This window comes from Sylvia atricapilla, chromosome 3 (genome assembly GCF_009819655.1).
Source record: "Sylvia atricapilla isolate bSylAtr1 chromosome 3, bSylAtr1.pri, whole genome shotgun sequence".
NCBI lineage: Eukaryota > Metazoa > Chordata > Aves > Passeriformes > Sylviidae > Sylvia > Sylvia atricapilla.
This window is the reverse complement of record NC_089142.1, coordinates 26,256,625-26,277,498: the sequence shown is the minus strand read 5'-3', so window position 1 is coordinate 26,277,498 and position 20,874 is coordinate 26,256,625. Positions and strand designations below refer to the sequence as shown.

At 36.3% G+C, this 20,874-nt stretch overlaps 1 protein-coding gene across 1 annotated transcript in view; it reads left to right on the top strand.

Annotated features, from left to right (window-relative positions):
* Positions 1-20,874, top strand: part of EYS (eyes shut homolog) — a 718,715-nt gene that overhangs the window by 611,097 nt on the left and 86,744 nt on the right. The window contains exon 40 of the mRNA XM_066314978.1: positions 2,588-2,808. Coding sequence (XP_066171075.1) covers positions 2,588-2,808 — 221 coding nt within the window. The remainder of the gene's footprint in view (positions 1-2,587; positions 2,809-20,874) is intronic.

Genomic DNA, 20,874 nt, shown 5'->3' with positions numbered 1-20,874 from the left:
CCATTTACCCAAGACCAAGGGGTTATTAGAAACAATTCAGATATTATTAAGCAGTAATTCTAGTTACTTTTTAGTTGCAAGCCATAATGTATAGTGGAGGCCAGTTTTGAATCATCAGTAGTTTAATCTGGTGTAAGAATTTTTGCTAGGACTTTGCTTCTGAATAGTATTTTTAAAATATCTGTCTCCATTTTAAAACTGGTATCAGAAGACTCGTTCTGAATGGCCGGAGGCCAGCTTTCCCTAGTCTTGAATTTTTCAGTTGTTCTTTGTCTTCATTTTGTTGCCTGTCTTTTTTAAGCATTCTCTCATTGCAAGATTATTTCTGCATGAAACATTTAAAATATTTTTAGACAAGAATTTGAACTGTGATTGACAGCTTGTTTTATAACTTTTTTTCACTTGATAACAGACCAGTTATCTGTAGAGATGCTAATCTTGATATGCATCTCCTGGTATGCACTGCTGGTTTGTAACAGAATTTCTGCCCTTGCATGGAATGTAGTATGAATGTCAAATCCTCATGACTATAACACTTTCCAGATCTGCTCCTAATCTCCCATAATCTCAATTTAAAAGTACATTATCAATGAAAGAAAAAAATTCTTATCTCTAAGAGGACTAATGAATATCTTCCCACTATTGCTCAAGATAATCCTTTTTACCACTCAGGCTCAAAGTGAAGAAGGATATTTTCAAATTAGTATTTGAAAATTTAAACATGAGTATTGCATAAGTTATTGATATAATTTATATAATTGATAAGATATTGATTCAGCCTTTTATTAAGTTATTGTGAAGTTATGAACAAGACTTACAGGAATTGTTTCTTTGTGCTTCCTCAAAATACACTCTGGTTAAGTCAGTTAAATTCAGAACAGGACCTTTATAGAAAGGTGTAGTGACATGAGCTTGAACATTCAATACATTATGACAGAATCCAGTGATGCTGGAAACTGAGCAAAGCCTACTGAAGTTGTTCTGTGATACACCAGATCTGCCCCCAAGGTTACTGCTTTTGTAAAATAAGCCAAATAATACAGGAAACTGTATTGCAAGCAGAGCATTAAAAATGCTGTTCTTAATCACAGACACTTTATAATGTGTTCCAGTGCTTTGCTTAATTCTTGAAAGAGATTCACTAGCAGAGAGAAAATGTCTGCAAACACTACTTACAAATCTCGTCTATCACTGCAGTGTTTCAGTTTTGTTTGAAAAGGGATAAAGTCAAATGATCTGAAATGAATTCAACAGGTGCAAAGCCACTGTCTTTGAATTCATTTGACATGAAAAATCCGATTTAATTTTATCCATGCTCTAAAAGAAGTAGGTGTTTTTCTTTTCCCCTTCAGAATGAAAGACACTAAGTAGAAGAATATCTGGCAGCATTCACATTCGTTGTGTTGCCCAATTTCACTTGAAATTGTCAGCAATGTAGCTCCAGGACTGACAAAAGTAGTACTGGAAACAGCAAAGCAAAAATCATATGGATGCGTGAATTCCAGATAAATCAATGGGATATTTTCCTCCTATTTCTACTTCTTTACAGGTGTCTGAATGTGATAGTGGAGGGCCTCTTCACTATAAATTACCCTCTCACAGGTTTGACATACACTGTGATATATTTTTGATTCCATTGGTTTATTCCAGCTAGACTTGAATGGGCTAGGTATCACCCTCTTTCTGGACTAATGGTATTGAGCAAATAGATGCACCACTGTGTGATACAACTATGATTTTTTTTTTTTTTAATTCCTAAGAATGGGCAGGCACTTAGCAAATTAACTTAGGAATGATGAAGTCCCATGTCAGAATTCCAGAAAGTCAGAAATTAGCTTGAGGAGTGGAATTCAGAGTGTTAAATGAGTCATAGATTCTTTATAGATGATGATTAAGGTCTTGAATCCTAGGTCAGGCAACAGAGGAATTACCATAATGAGCACCAATATGATCTGGTAAGACCCTGTGTGAAAAAGTTGTGGTTGTTACTTTCCACCTTTATAAAGATGTTATTAGCTTTTGAAAATTTGAAAAATTCCTTTATTTTTCCCATTTGGACTTCAGTATAGCACTCTGTTTTCTGGAATTCATAAAAAACCTAAAATTTTTTTTTTTTTTTTTTTTTTTTTTTTTTTTTTTTGTATTCCCCTTATCTTGGGGTCCCGTAAGGTCCGAGGTCTTATAGGAAATGTCTTCAAGTCTACAGCTTCTCCTTACAGCTTCTCCTGTGTTCCTGCAGCAAACTTCAGCCATGAATGTACAACCCATCATTTGGGATGAGGACATCTATGTAAAAACCTTGCCATATTCACTGTGGTTAAGGCTGGGAATTCCAATTTGTGTTTCATGAGATGCATGTTGTCTTACATATTTGAAAATATGGAAGCACATTAAACCATCCTCTTTATCAGGACTATTTTAAAAATCGCAAATAACATTTTTAAAAAGAATCACTTCAGAAATTATCAGAGTTTTTGGCCATCTTCAAGTAATGATTATTTCCTTTATAAGTATTGAGTACTCTTTCATTGTTTACAATAACATCACAAATCACATTTTTTCTGATGAGTCTCTTTTGTTTCTGCAGATCACCTTTGGATCAATCTTCCTTGGAAAGGTTCCAGTTCATGAGGAGGTTCATCGATGTGCTGGGCAGATATATGGCTATAAAGGATGCATTAGGGATTTTCAAGTTAACCACAAAGAGTTGTTCATCATAGATGAGGCTCGTGAAGGAAGGAATGTTGAGAACTGCAATGTTCCAATATGTGATTATCATCCATGTCACAACGGTGGGACCTGCACTAGGTAAGAAGTATTTCTTTGCCCATTTTATCATTCATTCTTGATAAAAAATTACTATTATTTTCTCTGTAATGAAATAGCCACCAATCTTTTGTCATGATAATTTCAAATAGAAAATGTGACACCTTCATGCCAACCAGAGAGATATTATACTTTATTGGCTTGCATGAAAAGTGATATAAAATATAATTACATTGTCCACACACGATGTATGGTTTTTTGAAGCCAGAATTCCTTTACAACCAATCAGATCAGTACTGCTACAAGACTAAATCTGAACTTTTGTATAGACAGTTTGAGCCAAAGGCACAGAAGATGTCAATCTTTTGCCTAACAGCTCCATATCTTACTCAGCCATGTTCCCTCACACATCTGCATGGTGTGTTCCTGCATGCAAACGTTCATCATCATGCTATGAAAACAATAACCAGTGACTTTCCAGTTCACCTTCAGCATATGTGAAAACATATTGTCAAAGAACCTTTGGAAGTTAAGGTGCATCATGCTGAAAGAGGAAATGGAGTCTGAAAGAGACATGAGTTAAAAGAACAGAGGATGACGGTTCAGTTGAATGATGGTTCAGTAGGAGCACAGTAACATTTTAGTCCAAAACAACTTGATCATTATCTAAGGAACTCAGCATTTAGAAATACATTTCTGGTTAGAAATTATAGAATTTGTGAAGTAGCTGCCAAATTTTTATAAAATTGTATTTCAAGGCAAATGCTGAACAGAACAGTCTAAAGTTCTTTTGATGTTCTGGTCCACTCTGTTTCTTAGATTGAGGAGATCTTGAACAAATTTCTGAAGAACTTCTCTGCCTGTCTTGATTGATATGAACACACAAAGAATAACAAATAGATCTTTGATCTCTAGGTCTTGTTTGACTAGAACACAAATGAAAGCAAGGCAGTTTTATGAAAACACACAATTGGCCTAGCAGTCTGGTGAAACTGAGTGTGCACTTCAGAGTAATGAATCTGTTTTTTCTCTGTTGGTCTTTACTGTATCTCTGCCATTCTATGGCTTGGCCTGTCAGCTGCCATTATGGAATACTGTTTCATTTGAATCTGTGTCCTGAATAATTCATGAGGGTTGGATTTGTTTCCTACCTTTCTGCTTTCCAACTGCTGGCCTAGGCCCTTTTCAGAACTGCTTTTGTTTTGAAATAGGTCACTTCTCTTCTGTCCAGAGGCATCATGGAAGACTGGGCATGTGCAAACCAGGGATCAGTGGCTGTGCAGTAGCAGGGTTTTCATGATTTTCTACAACAGCCAATTCATTTCCAGGGATCACCTCCTCCAAACACAAGAATGATTCATCTTAATAAGCAGGAAATCAACTGTCAGCAATCCTGAATAGATTAATAACATGCTTCTGACAAAACTCAAGCATTAAAAGGAGGTATACTAGAGATAGAAGCAAGGCCAGGTGATCTGGGCAGAGTAAGACAAAAAGTCCTGTACTTAGATATGGAACAAGCCTAAGCCCATCTGGAGATTAATCTGGCAGGAACGTGCAGAGCAAAACCAAAAGCTTATACAAGGACACAAGCAGCAAAAGGAAGACCTAGGAAAATGCAGGCTTGCTGCTGAATGGGGAAAAATTATGGTGACAAAGGATTCAGGAAAGACTGAAGGGCCCTTCTTAGACTTAGTCTTTTTTGATGACTGGGCTCCAGGGATTCTATTCCTCTCCTGTAGGAGAAAGTCTGAAGAAAAGAAGAGTTGTTCTTGGTGGACAAAACTCACATTAGGGAACTTTTAAATCAACTGGACTTATATACATGGGACTTGATAGGAGTCATATAAGTGGTGAAGGCACTATCTGATGTCACAGTAAGATTTTTGCCAGGTGTTCCAATCACACAGCTTAGTGGCAAAAAGAAAAAAAAATTCATTGCATTTTATTCTTCAGGTACTTAGCAGCTAATTGTTTGCTTCTGAAAGATCATGAAGTATTACTTAGCAAATATCTCTACCACGTCTTTTAAAAAAGACTGGAGTTTATCAATGCATATTGCTGAATATGAACACGTGTGTTTTTAAGACATGTTTTTTACAGTTGTTTTTAAAGTTACTTGCCCTTTCTCATCATCAGAGTACAAAAATACTATTGTAGTCTTCAGCCTATTAATTACAAAGATGATGCAAAAGAAATTTATTTGAAAGGAAAAAAAAATTGTAATTTTAGTAGAAGAAAACAAGGATTAGAATGTACCTAGTTTTCAGACGCAAAACTTCAGGATGCAGCTGACCCTATGTTCTAGTCATTGGTTATATCAGGTGCTCTCCTGGGGCCTGTCAGGGCTTGGCACCAGGTGGGACATCAGGACAGACCCAGCTGTTTGACATTGGGGATATTCCCAGGTATTGCGAAATGCTGAGGCAGGACTGTGACATCAGTCCACCAGCGGGGGATCAGGATCAAGCTCAGAAAGGGAAACAAGGGAAGACATGGCTGTAAATTGGCTAGGCAGGGCAATGGTGACAGAAAACAGAGCTTCATCATGTGTAATGGTGACTTGGGAAGGCAGATGACATAACTCAAAATGTGCCTCACCTCCTCTTTCCCATCCTCTGCTTAATATCCTGAGCATGATGCCATATGGTCTGGGATATCACTTGGGTCAGCTGGGGTCAGCTGTCCTGGCTGTGTCTCCTTTCAACTCCTTCACAGTGCTGTCCCAGCCTCTGTGCTGGTGTGGTGGGGTGAGGAACACAAAGGCCTTGACTGTGTTATCAACCCAGTGTTCAGCACAAATGTAAAACACAGCCCCACACCAGCCACCTACTGTGTACAATATAATCTCTATCCCAGCCAAAGCCTACCCAACAGAACAAAAACCTTCGGTTTAAAGAACATTTTAACATATGTTGCATAAGATGAATGCTTCATTAGAAATCTAAATTTTTAATTCTTTATATATGTATTAGATAAAAAATCAAAACAGTCTCCTATGTACATGCTCTACTCCTTTAAAAAGCACTTTTTAGAGTTCCCCAGCTTTTTTTACTGCATTTTAAATTTATACTAACATAGAATTCCTAGTTGATTTCAGAGGGGGAAAAATGACAACTGTTCAGTAAATTTAGGGTTTGATACCACATGGCTCTGCAGAATTCAAAGCTCACTGTATGTGTTTAAAATGGGCATGGAAAGATTAACCTTGGAAGCACTTAATATTCTGTGTGGCCCCTTGATCATATGAGCCAGATGTTGCAAACCAAGCTTAGTGTTAATTAAGAAGATACATCTGTTTGTGGGAAGTAAACTCACAAAATTACCTCACCAATGATTTGACAATTATGTCAGCAACTGCACTAGTAGCAGTTGATTAATGCATTTCTTTTAAATTGTATAAAGATTCAAAAAATATAAACATACACAAGCTTAGCTTTTACAGTGTGGAGTACAATCTCAAAGTTAATTGTTCCCACAAACAATCATGTTTACAGTGTCTGAAGCTATTCTCACAGTGATTATTCTTACTGTTGTTATTCCCCATGTATTGATGCAGCAGATGGGTCCATTAATGTTAATCAATTAACCAAGACTGAAAAATCAAACTCAATTAGCAATAAATTTCAATAGAGAGACACTTATCTTCAGATTTTGACTGCCATGTATGCTGTAATCAACAAAAATATACAAGGAATTTAAATTTTCAATTTTCATCTCCTGACAATTTAAGAGATACCTTCCTAGACATGTAGATCTCATTAAATAGTACCTTTTTAACTATAAATAGAAAAATACATATTTTAATTCAGAAATTTTGCATTCTGTTTTCTGCATTCTGGGAAATCTTGCAATTCCCCGTCAGCCTTTAAGTACAGATCACTAAATGAAAATTTCTATCCAAACTCTTTTTTAAAGTACATCTGATAACATTTTGAATGTCTTTTAGATTAGAAAAAGAAAAAATATATAGAATAAGTTAGGTGAGCTTGTAAGTCTTAAGATAATTTTGTGATTGAACTTGGTTAAGTGATAGACTATCTTATGATGTAGCTGCAGAGGAGACCAGATGAAGTGGATTAATAAATGTTGTGATGTCCTTTTAGTATATATCCTCAATATTAATTAAACAGTAGAAAGAAGAATTATGAATGTGAATTTTTAAGAGAATAAAAAAGGGGTTTAAACTGTAGACCTTGGAAACACAAAAATGTTCTTTTCGACATTTTTTACATCTTTTTTTCATTTCAAAGGCTACTCCTGATGAGCCTTTCCCAACCATGTGCCAAAAATGCCCTTAAGCAAAAACTGCATGTTATGGCAGGTTTCAGCTGAAGGTATTAATCTAAAGATAGGCTTGTATGCCTATATTAATTCTTTTCTCTCATTTTTAGCACAAAGCTGCAGTCTGCTTCCAGCCTGCAAAACCTGGTTTCTGTGTTTCTTGATGAAAAGATAGAATGGTTACCCTAGAATGAGTAAAGGTCCATTTTCAAACTGAGGGACACTGAATTATTTCTCCAAAACTAGCAAGGGTATTGCAGGCCAAGTTTTTAGAATTGCTCATGGATTTTCTCTTACTGCGTTAGATGTAGGTGTTCCCAGGTAAGAAATATACCAGCTAGTCAGAAATTACAGAATTGATTATATATCAAAAAATATTTTATAGATGCATTTTGTAGACTAAGACAAACATATTCTTTTGAACATCAGTTTGCTGGTTTTTTATAAATCTAAATCCTAGTTAGCATCACTAACATCCATATGAAGTTTAGAACTAATATTTTAAGTTCAGGCTATGCAGAAAGATAAATGAAAGGGATTAAATTTCATCTTAGTTGATTTTCAAAGCAAGAAAATTTCCAGATGGGACTTGTTTATTCTCACAGCTTTTCAGAATTTACAACAAATGCATTTATGCAGTGCTGATATGTATGAAGAAGATAGCCTCCTTCCTTTTAAAGAAGTTCTTTTCAGGCAGATCTCTCAATACCAAAGACGCTCACATTTTACACCTCCAGAAACTGATGTTGTTTTGATGATGATAGTGATTCATGCTTACACACACCATTATTTGGGAAGACTGCTTTGGGAACTTGATTTTTTTGAGGTCCGTTTTTTTTTAATGAGATTAGATATTATAGTGGGAGTTTGGTACTTATGAAAGAGATTCACATTTGGGAATCTATTGTTTTTCTATTTCTTACTTCAAATTTTATTTTGGAGGAGAAAATAATTAATTTAATTTATTTCCAAGCTGGTTTTTTTTTCTGGAAGAGAATGTTCATCATTTTAGGTTCCTCATGATCTTTGGAAAACTTAATGCCATTCTTATTAAGAAAGAAATCATACTGAAGAAGGATGAAAGATGGTTCCATAATGGCCAAATATGCTGTTGGATGTGTGTTTGTTGCATGATAATCTCACAAGAAGGTCAAATAAGCAAAAGAGAAAATTTAATTTCCTTTTTCCCTAGCATTAAGTATTAACAGATAGAGAATTCATTTACCTAGAATGACCTTTCTGGTAGAAGGATTCTATTTGGCTTAAATCCCATATAAATATTCTGCAGAATTTTTTTTTCTCAGTAAAATCTACATTTCTCCTACATGAAGTTTTCCTTAAATCAGGACAGAAAACTAAAATTTAATGCCTCCTAGCCCTTGAAGATTACAGTAAATTGTTCTTATCTACAGTTCTGTTAGGATATCTGTTTCAAGACTGAAGTAATTGAACAAGGTATGTCTCACTCTTGGCATCACAAATATATCCCCATTTTATCATATTTAATGTCTTAGACATTATATTCCTCAGATTATAGTAGTATGGAGGAGATGTTTGAAATCAAAGCCATGTTCCGTTGACAGCATTAAGTGATGATGTTTAAGATTTTAAACAAAACATCTGTAAGATCTCAGGAAATTTTATGATGATAATGTATGAGGACATAGCAAAATATAAAATCATAGATTTTATTGGATATGCTAGTATTGAACTGTTTTTCTTTTTAAATAAGCATTTATAAAATATGAAACTTCTTTACTAGTGATTAAAATGAAGTACTCTCTTCCAAATTTATTTGCTTCAGAACATAATTTTATCTTAGAAATATTGTTGTAATAACAAATTCTGGCAATTGAAAAATAATCAAAACAAGCAAGTTAGAAAAAGTGATATTCAAAGCATAAAGCATTCTGCTTCTAGTTTAGGCAGTATTGTGGTGATTCTATTAAATATGTTTGTGGGAAAATCAATTTTTTATGTTCTCAGACCCACAGATTTAGTATTTGATTAGTGTGAAAAGTGGCACACTGAAAATAGTGCATGCAAGAAAATCAAGAATACAGAATAAATAGGGCTTCAAATTCCTGACTCTTTAGATAATGTGCAAGCTGTGCACAAAAATTTTGACACATCATATTATACATCATGTCTATTGAATTTACTTAAATCAGAGAAGCTACCATTGCTAAAATTTTAGTGTCGGTATTGAAATACCAGCAAATGCCATTATTATATCAGTCATTTCAGAATGTTTTTGACTGAATGCCTGGAAGTACTATGTAGCATTATTTTTGCTAATTACAGCTTAATCAGAATTTCTGATAGCTTTAATTCCAGAAGGGATATCCAGTTTGAAGATTTAAAATACGGCAGCAAAATTAATTGAATACTTTTTCCAAGGCAAGTGAGACATTTAAGCATAAATAGAAATACTCAAAACACTATCCATATAAATTTCTCCAACTGGAGAAGTAGTATGTCAATTCTTAGCAAGAATTTCATTTCACTATGCATCCCAAAATAAAGTAGCACTCAGTGTGCTACAAGGTGTATCATGTAGTATATGTATGAAAAATGACTAGTGTGTTGTATTAATTCTACTAATGGTTTTCCAAAATTCCACATAGATAATCCTTTCAGTATAAGTTTTTCTGAGGACCCAAGCGCAGGGAGTGGTGGTGAACAGAGTTACACCCAGTTGTCAACCAGTCACTGGTGAGGCTCCCCAAGACTCAGTGCTGGGCCCAGCTTGATATTGATATTGATGACCCGGATGAGGGGACCATGTGCACCCTCAATAAATTCACAGACAGCTTCAAGTTGGGTGGGAGTGTTGATCTGCTGAAGTCAGTAAGGCTGTGTGGAGGCACCTGGACAGGCTGGATCCATGGGCCGAGGCCAATTATGTGAGGTTCAGTGACACCAAGAGTAGGGTCCAGAACCCCATGCAGAGCTACAGGCTGGGAGAAGAGTGACTGGAAAGCTGCCCAGCAGAAAAGCCCTGGAGGTGCTGATCAACATCAGCTGAACATGGGCCAGTGTGTGCCCAGGTGGCCAAGCAGGCCAGTGTCATCCTGGCCCATACCAGCAATAGTGTTGTCAGCAGGACCAGGACAGGGATTGTCCCTCTCTGCTCAGCACTGGAGACGCCACACCTCAAATCCTCTGTTCAGTTTTGAGGTCTCATTATAAGAAAGACTCTGATGTACTGGAGTATGTCCAGAGAAGGGCAGTGGAGGTAGAGTTGTCCAGCCTGGAGAAAATTAGTCTCAGTGGAGACCTTATCGTTCTCTACAACAAGCTGAAAGTAGATGCTGACAAGATGAGTGTTTCCCTCTTCTCCCAAGTAGTAAGTGACAGAACTAGAGGAAATGGCCTCAGGTTGCAGCAAGAGAGGTTTATATTGGATACCAAGGGGAAAAAATTAGCCAAAAACTTTATATATTGAAACACACTGTCCAGGGAAATGGTCAAACTACCAGATAATCTGCAGTATCTGTAAGACATGTCAGAACATTTCTTCCTTTACATCTACTTACTAGTTATAGATTTCTGCACTTCAAGTACTGAAAATTATAAAACAGTACCACTAATGTGATTGATGAAGGTTGAATAGGTTAGGACTTCATTGTTCTGAAACCTTGTTTGGGAGCTTATCATTGAAAGAATACAATGAAGTTTATCAGAGGTCACATAACAGAAAAGAATTTCATTATGCTTTAGAGAAACTTTCTTTGCCTTTGCTATCTTGTTAGCTTTGAGGAACATGCTTAGTATTCAAACAGAATTTGAGAAGTCTGGATATGAAGTATCGTCTTGATATAGAAGGTTATCTGACACCAGATTTGGTTTTGTAGTTTATTTCTTTCTCAGAAAGCACTTATTTAAGTTTACCTTTTAGAGATACAAAAAATATGTGTTGTTTGGTTTTGTTTTTATTTTTTACAGGTAATCATGAGGTTTTAGGATTTAATAAAACCAGCCAAATATGGGATCATCTGAAAAGATAAATAGTGGTACCATAATAGTCATGAGAATTTCATGCTCTATGTGTATACATATAATAAATTTAGATTAGATGTCATTTAAGTAGCCAAACCTAGCTAAAAGACAGCTTTTAGGAAGCAGAAACACAGAAATAGAGGAGATATTCTGCCAAAAGATTCGTAACTGTCCAGCTGACTATTCAAAGGCAAAGATACCTCACTAGTATCTCCATTTTTTCCTATTGCCCATTGGAATGGGCCAATACTTGAGGTGCTTATCGTCTTCCTCACAACTGGCTCCAGCTATGTAAGAAGGGACTTTTTTTTATTTTTTTTTTTTTTACTAGGGAAGACTTATTGAAGTTGTGTATTACTCTGAAATTAAGAGAAACATAGAAGATCAATATGTTATTTTATTCTCAAAACATCCAGAGATTTAAGAATTACCTGGTGTCCTGCTAAAACATTAGTACATCGCTCTTCAGGAAAGACTGTCTTGGAAAAAAATGTATGTATGAAAAAACTGCTTTTGAAGACTGGTTTTCTGAAATCTGTATCTTTGGAAATATGAAGGTAAAAGAACCCTATAACCACAAAAAATCCTTTTGTCCTTTACCAGGACCTCTCTCAGGTTACTTCACAGTAAAAGAGGTCAGTGCAAGGCCTGCGTCATTAGTTTCTTCCATAATTAGTGGAGACATCTAACATTGTTGTAGACTAGTTGTGGAACAATACAAATCACTACACCACTGCACTTTGAAAGCTGATGTCCAGCTGATATTACCACAATGATAATATGGGGTGTATATTTCACATGTATGATGTTATGTACCTAACACACTTCAACATATGTTAACATGTAGAGTACTCTAATGGACACTTTACTTTGCTGTATACATAAAAGAACATGTATGCTAGCAGTGAATATTCACGTATTCATAAATAGGTTGAATAGATTGCAATAAAAATGTGATCAAATTCTAAAAAAATCCAGTGGGAATGAGCACCTCAGGAATCCCTCAATCCCAGATGGAAAACCAGTTACTCAGAGCCAGAAGTTTGGTTTCAAACAGTTATTGAAACTGGCAGTCATAAGAACACCACTGGAAAGCTGGCCCAGTCCAATGGCTGGGGTGTGATGGTGAGTCATCGCTCCGGACAGAAGACACTCTCATTACTGATCTAGGAGTGGGTCTCTGCACTGGTCAGATCAAAACTGGTGGCCTGTGATCATCTGAGCATCTGGCCAAGTAAAACCACCTACTGGGAACTGAGGAGGAGCTTGGCAGCAAGGCTCATTTTGCTGGGAAGAACACTCAGGAACCTTCATGTCAGCTAAGTGTGGATGAGTCACCCCTGTTCTGGTTCAGCACCAGTCATCGACTTAGATCACTATTACCACTGATCACCTAGATCACTGTTATTTACGTCAGAGTTCTCTTTCTACCTTCCCCAGCAAATTTTCTCAGGATTGCAGAGGGATGTGCATGCCTTCAGTTTCAGAAGCTCTGGTCATGGCATCACTTTTCTGTCTCCAAACAGCCTTTGAAGCTACTAATAGGATATGAAGTTTCATTATTTAGTCACCATGTCATGAGCTATCCTGTAATCATGAGGAATTTGTGAAGTGTGAGATAAATATATGTGTGAAAACACAGATACAAACACATGTGGACACATATTCACTCAAATTATACATTGCACTCAAACACTATAGCTGTGCTGTATGTTCCTTTCTCACAAATCATCCTGTCTTCATTAGACTTTTGGATTTTCCAGTATGTTATTGATGAGGAGGCTTGTTGTTGGGACAATCGTGACACATAGAGTGACACTATAAAAGTTCAGAAGGCTTCTTTATTGTGGCTGCATGCTGTCTTTTATACAGTTTTTACAAACTTTGATGGTAACTTCTAATTGGTTAACAGCTTTCTTGTTAATTATTCCATTGGTTAGTAAAAGAAAATTTGTCTATCAAAGAAACTTGTCTATCAAATTTCTCTATTCTTGGATTGTTTATATATTTTCTTTACTGATTCTCATGGGACAAATAGTTTGTTATTACAGGTGAACTTATTTTTCACCCTCAGAATTGATTGTTTTGTTAAAGGAACTTCTCATTCTCAAAATAGCTTCATATGGGAACTTACAGATTACTTGTTAGCTGCACTTAGAAGAAATGACAGCCAGCTTTTTACCCTATTCCTACCCTATTCCTGCAGGGGCTAAGGGTGATTTTTATTATTTTTTTTACATTTCATATCTCACCCCAATTGCAAAGATGAAGGTACTGAGAAAATAGGTAAAATCCCAAACAGGCACATGAACTGGAGCACATTGGGAGTGGGTTGTATTAATGAAATATAAATGAACAACATTTGTTCAAGATGTGTGAGTGCTGTCCTGTAAATAAAATACTTTTTTCTATATTTCTCAGCAACAATTTTAGCAATTAGAATTATAGAATCATTAAGGTTGGAAAAGACCTCCATGATCATCTAGTCCAACTTTTGACCAATTTCCACCTTGAGCACTAGATCTAGAATTAAGTGTCATCTCCAGTTATTTCATAGACGCTGCCAGAGGTGGTGACTCTACCACTTCCCTAGTCTGTCTGTTCCAGTGCTTGACCACTCCTTCTGTGAAGAAACTTATACCGATGTCCAGCTTGAACCTCTCCTGACATAACTTAAGGCCATGTCTCATTCTGTCACTTGCTACCTGTGAGATGAGGCCGACCCCCACCTGACTTCTTTCAGGGAGTTGTAGGGAGCTGTAAGGTCTCCCTGAGACTCCATTTCTCCAGGACAAGCAGCCCCAGCTACTACAGCTGCTCTTCCTGTGATTTACTCTCTAGACCAATTCTTCACCACTCAGTTGTCCTTCTCTGGGCACACTCCAGCACCTCAATATCTTTCCTGTTCAGAGGGAGGAGCCCAGAACTGAACACAGAACTCAAGCTGCAGCCTCACCAGTGCCAAGTACAGGGAGAAAATCACTGTCCTGGTTGTGCTGGCCACAGTGTTGCTGATCCAGACCAGGATGCCATTTGCCTTCTTGGCCACCTGGGCACACTTCTGGCTCCTATCCCACTCTTTAATTTAATTTTTTTTTCTTCTGGATTATTCTTATCATGGGGTCTGGAAAGACAAAGGAAAATACACAGTAATATGCCGGAGAATGGTATATCATCAATAAGAGAGATGTTCAATATAAACAAATTCCTCACAGCAAGAGAGTTTGAGTTACAAATGGTTAGCATTTTTAGCACAAGTGTTAAAATAAAACATGAATACTACTATCTGTAGCCTGGATAGTATCCGATAATTATTCTTTCTTGCAGTAGAACATAATATGTTAGTATAACATGATTGTATTTCAGTTGTCAGATTTGCCCAATAATTCATCCATTTTTCCATTCTGTAAACCATTTCCAGAAATAGTGCATTATATTTCTGGGCTGGAAACTAAGTATGGCAGTTCATTAACTCAGATTTAAGCACCTTCCTGGATACCTTCAGGGATTAATTATGGACATCATGCCTCACCAAAATATTCAGAGATTGATTTAAATCCCAAAATTCATGCTAAGCTCATTTTCATCATGTTATCATTTTATGCAAGCCAGATTTTTTTTCTTTGCATTCATTAGTATTCAGGATATTGTTACAGGGATCAGAGTCACTACCTGGAAAAAAATACTAATGTAGTGGAGAGAACAAACTGTTTAGAAAAACCTAGGGTAAATTGAACTGAAAATCATTTGCAGTTAAGAACCATTAACAAATAAATTGTGTATTGTAAAGGTGATTACCTTTTTTAAGCTTTTTTTCACTTTTCCTCAAGTAGATTTCGTGGGGAAATTAAAGTGAAAATTTGCCAAATGATTGGAATCTCCCATTCTACTCCTTCAGGCACACGATCTGTAATATGGTTTTACTCCAAATTTTGTGATACATTTAGAGCTGATAATTTCATTAATTCTTTTTTCCCCTCAGATCATGCTTAATACAACCATATTCTACTATTATTTAAAAATATGGTATTTAAAACAAACAAAAAAGCAAACAAAACCAAACAAACCTCCCTGGTGAATAGTGTCAAACCTGTAAATTAGGCAGAAGGTCTAAATGCCACTGCTCCCCAGCTTGGAGATTCCACAGAAAAAGAGTTACAAACCATTTCCTTTTCCTGATGCTTTCTCTAGGTTTCTGTTTCAGTCAGTACAATTCTTACACTCCCAACTTCCCCAGGGTGAAATTTGCCTACTTAAGATTCACCTAAATTGTGGAAGCACAGCTGAAGAGGGACACAGGACACAGTAAACAGCTCATTGCTTTGTCACTGTTTCAGGGATGATAGAGCAAGAATGCAATATATAAACAAGCATTTGGGTTCAGAGTAAGTTAAAAGTATCCACATATATTTAAAATACTACTACAGGTTTTGAGTATACTTACTATTTCCCTGCTTTAAAGAACAATGAGGTAGACAAACTGTTTCACAGATACCTGTTTCATTGTTAGGCATTAAAATTCTTTGAGTGGACAAACATTTTTAACATTAAGATGTAACTTTAGTATGTATGTTCGAACTGCAGTGAAAAAGGCAAAGAGAAAAAGAGTTTATTTTTTTAGCTTTACAAGTGTTGAGGGTCAGCATCCAGATTTATAAGGTGGTAGCTATGCCAGCTCAAAATTCAAAGCTGAATTCTAATGTCGGTTTTCAGCCTCAGCAAATGCTCTCTGGGTCCTGCTGTGTTTCACTTAATAGCAAGGATGAGTGAATTCCATCTGTAGGAGAGCATGTCTTACACAGAAGCTACTGCAAGGCAAGAGTCAATACTGAGATGGAGCAGGATTCCGTATCTAGACACGTTTTATTTATGGACAGTTGCTTGTTTGTGTTCAATCAGTTTTTTTAAAGCTAGAGTGATGATTTAAGAGCAGATGTGGAGTTATAACACTTAGTTTTAAAATGAGAGGATGTTTGTTCTGTACTTTGATGGTAAAACGCTGTGATTTAATATGAACATGATAGCATTTGTGGTTAGGATCTAATCTTGCTAGGTGCAGAATATACAAAAAATGGTAATAGAAATGAACATATCATTTTGTTATTTTGTCTGCCTACTAAGATAGTTAAACCTCAGTTTGAATCAATTTTTATGGGTAAATATTTGAGTAGCAGCAAAACTTTATATTACGCATATAGGTATTATTATATCTTTATAATACGCATATAGGAGAAAATATATTTATAAGATGCATTCATAGGTAAATTGCTATACATGCATATATATGGATTTTGTTTATCAGTATGTTTTTGCCCATATTTTTGGATGGGGTTTTTTAGTATGAATTGGACAATTCCTAATTCCTGGATGTTTAAATTGACAAGCATTTTCTGTAAGCTAGCCTTGATAATATGTGTATTTAGTAACTTGGGCAATATACATGTATTTCTCATACTCTTGACACTGATTGCATATGTATACTATCGATTAGCTTTCCTTAGACCAGAGCACTGCAACCTGAGACACAAGCCCAAAAAGCCGGAGTACCCCAAGACCACTCACTACAGAATATTCCAACTTACAAAAATAAAATTGAATACAAAATGACAAATGTTGGTTTTGTGTCAAATCTCATCTTTATGCTCTGGAGACATTTGATTATACAATTATACACTGTCCAAGAGCTTGTGCATGCAAAATAACACTTTTCTCAAAGCAGGAAACAAAACCAAAAACCGAAAAAAAACCCCAACAAACAAGATCTTAAGTAAATGGGTGCTTCAGAAACGGCTTTTCTTTGCCAGGAAAATCCTGCAGTCCTTGGCTGTGAAAAATCCTTATTATCCACATTTTATTCTGCCGCCTCTGGAGTAAAACCCTGCTTCTGTGTCTCCGGGCTGGTTTCAGGCTTCCAGCCGGCTGCGAGAAAGGAGAGCTGTGGGGCTGCTGCCACCTACAGCCGGAGCGCCGCTGGCTCCCCGCCGGGGAAATGGAGCCCGCACCAAAGCCCCTCCGGACAGAAAGCTGTACATCACAGAAGTGAGCCGAAGGAGGACTCAGCAGAGCTAGCAGCGATTGGGTTTTGCCAGCTCTTTATGGCATTTAAATAAAACTAGGGGTACAGAGAAAGTAAATCCCCCAATAGCATATTCAAGCGATTTGCTTCTTACAAAAGCCTCTTCCTACCGGCAGTAGCTTGCAGAAATAAATTTCTTAGAGATGAGAAAAAAACTCAGCTTCTGACAAATCTTGTGTCAGTTAACATTTGAAATGCTCTGAGATTTGCCAGGAAAAAAAAAAAAAAAAAAAAAAAAAAAAAAAAAAAAAAAAGAGAGAGAGAGAAAGAGAATGTATTCTCTTGGGGTGTATTTAGTCAGTGTGATTTGTGTGTTGCAAGTATTTTAAGATGCTTAGAATGTTGTCCCCTAGAACTTCTGTTCCTCCTCCCCTTGCATTGATATATCTCCAGCTGTTAAAAAGAAAAAACAAAATAAAAAGCACACTAGATTAAGACCTCAGGAGAGCGGGAACAATAATGCTCAGCAGTGATGTGCCATTTTCTGCAACTGCTCCAACACTTTTTGTTCTGAGCTTTATTGCAGTATTTTTTTCAATCAGGAAAATACAGGGTTGCTTCCATCTAAACATTGTTTTGTTCTGCTTAACCTAGTAAATATTGGCATGACAAACTCTGTGTGCATGGGAAGGATGGGAAATTATTGTTTGTTTCGATTCAAGTATATCCTCTGTTTTCACTACTGCTGTGGTATCTGAGGATTTTTTCCCTCTGCTCTCCTGATTTCATTTCACTTTCTATGCAACAATGAAGAAAAGTGCTCTATGTGGACCAATCAGGCTACTTCAATCCCATAAAGAATTTCTTATGCAAATAGTCCCAGTGAGATTTAGCAAATTATGTACTTTAGGAGAAATGCTGTGTTCATGGAAGTATCATTTCCCAGTGAGGTGTGTAAGCACATAGGCAAGGGTCTGCATGACACTGCTACTTTATTTTCATTTGCAGGGCAGAAAACATGTTTTTATCTTGCATTTATAATATTGAAATTAAGCTTGACACCTCTGCATTTTTGAAAGCAGAACAGGCATAAGACAAAACTACAGGAACACATTATGTTATTAAAAAATTAAAATCAACATATTCCAGCCATGCTTCATCCTCCAGCCTTCCTTTTGTTTGAGCTAACTCATGCCTGTAATCAGCATTTCTTGAGAAAACTCAGCTTTCTTTTAACAGGAATTACGCACTGATATCTGAGTCACAGAGGCTGATATTCCTTCAGGCAGCATCTTCAATTATCTTTCTTGACAGCAGATGTTCCTCTCCATCTAAATACTCTATTAGTTAATAATTAGTAGTTGTACAATTCAGTGTTTACCTGTAAAGGAGTTTAGTCTTCTGATGCAGCATTAGGATGTAATGCTGCCAGTAGAAACAGTAGAAGAATCGAATTTGATTCTGGTTTTACATCTGAGATTACACCATTTGAGAGTACTGAGATTTCTTTGCCTTATGTGGAGTAACTCTGATTTATACTACTGAAATGAAAATAAAATCAAGCCTCACAGCTGGATGCATTCAATAATTTTTGTTCACCCAGAGTAATTTAGGATTGTATTGATCTTCATTATGGAACTGAACAGAAAACAACAGGAGGGAAATATGAGAAACAGTATCTCAGTTAGAACCTAGTAAAAGCTCTTAAGGTGCTTGTTGCATTGCCGTACTTGGCTTGATCATCCTCAGAAATCAATGAAGAACCTGCAGTCAGAATCATGCATAAAAATGTCTTGAACTTTTAAAGCAGTTTCTATGGACAGAAGGTAAAGAGTTAGGGTAGAGGGGAACACCACCAAAACCACTGCAGTCCTGTTGATCAAAAATTTGTCTGACTTTCATTATTCCTTTCAAAGAAGTACAGCCAGCTAGGTGAGAGACAGGGTGGTATATCAAGAGAAGAAAAACAGAGCAATAAAGTATGATTTGACTGTTAGATTAATACTCTGTAGGACAGAAGTTGCTGTGGTGTCACTAGTTTGCTGCTACTGGTATGTGTGTTGTACCAGTGGATGCCAACATAAAGTGAAACCAGGAAAAAAGAGAAATCCACTTGACTCCCACTTCTGGAACAAAGAAAAGGGCAAAACCTGTTCTACCTCTAGTGATGGCACTCATAGTTAAATGTACGTGTTGCTGAGAAGTCTGAGAATTCATCCTTTGGAAAAAGAAAGCCTTTCCATCATGAGATGACACTGCAAGCCTTACTATAGAGTGGCTAAGGAATCCATTCAGGCCTGATTGGTAACAGTAGGGATAAACTGTAAGATGTAAGCTAATATAAATCCACTTCTGTCATACTTGTCTTTCAATATTTTAGGCATTAACATGTATTTAATGTAGCTGAAGTACAATGCTTTGATGTACTCCTTAGAGCCCACTGTTAGCTGAATGTGTACTAGCTCATGATTAAACAGTCCAGCTTTTTGGTGCTCCAGCTTAAAATGGCTTCTGAATAAGTGCAGTGCAAAGAGGGCAATTGCAAATAAACATTCTCAGGTCTCCCTGTTTAAGAATGAACACATAGAGGAGTATAAAATTGGCCTGTTTTCTCAATCTGACTTAATAATTTAATAATGATGATTAAATCAATATTATGTCCCAGAGCCACATCAATATGTACAAGAATCCATCACCTTAAGGATATGCTACAGAGAAGAGACTTACTTGATTCAATTATTTATAATGATAGCATATCAATAATCCTAATTTTTTCATGAATTAACATTTTCCCTCCTCACTATCTTCTTGCTCTCTGGAAGGTGTTAAATATTACAAAGGCTTACAGCTATTATAGTGATCTTTAGCAGAGAGAGAGAGATGATATAATGATAACATTCCTGAAGTGTTACAACACACTTCCTAGAACAATTTTCCAATTAAAGCATTGAACTATAGGAAGCTAATTTCCTTCCCACTCTGCTTACTTGGATAAAGAAATATATATTAATAAATTAAATGCTTTTGTTTGGCTCAGTTTTATCCTACAGAAGTGACAATGAGGGTTTTTTTCCTACTAGCAATCACCATAGCTACTGGCAGATAGCATTATGTTTGCCTGATTTTCTCTGGTTTGACTACAGTTCTTTTTCAAGGAAAAAAAATTAGAATGTGGCTTGATTGTTTTCAGAGAACAGAAACCTTACATAATAACCAATTAGTCATGTCTGAAAGGTCAGAGTCTCTGAGAAAGGGAGGGCTCTCCTTTATTCTACAGAGAACATCACTGTGAACTTTTGCATCTAGTTTTAGGCACCGGAATGCTTCAAAGATTTTCTCCCATTAAATGCTTTCATCTGTGTTTGACTCAGCTGGAAACAAATATGCCACAGTAAAATATTAATAATTATTCGGATGCCGACATTTGCAATTTTTTCTGTCACCACCTATTTTCTCAATTTAGACAAACTTTAAGTTGCCTCAGACAGTAATTCAGATTGCTTGCTTTAACCACTTCTTAGATCCAAGTGGTGTGTAAAATTAGCTGGTACTTTGATTTTGACTTACAGATTTTCCTAAATGCATAAGTACAACAATCTGTGCATGTTCAGAATTATGTAGTAAAGAGGCTAGATGCAGGTTATACTGTCAGATCTTTTTCTATCTTCAAATTTTTACAGGTATTTTTCACAGAGGAAAGTTGCTTAACTGATGAGGTTTCAGTTGGGATAAAAGTATTTATTGATTTATTAATGGTGTATAATTATTGATTTATTAATTAAGAGTGACAAGTGAACTAAGAATTC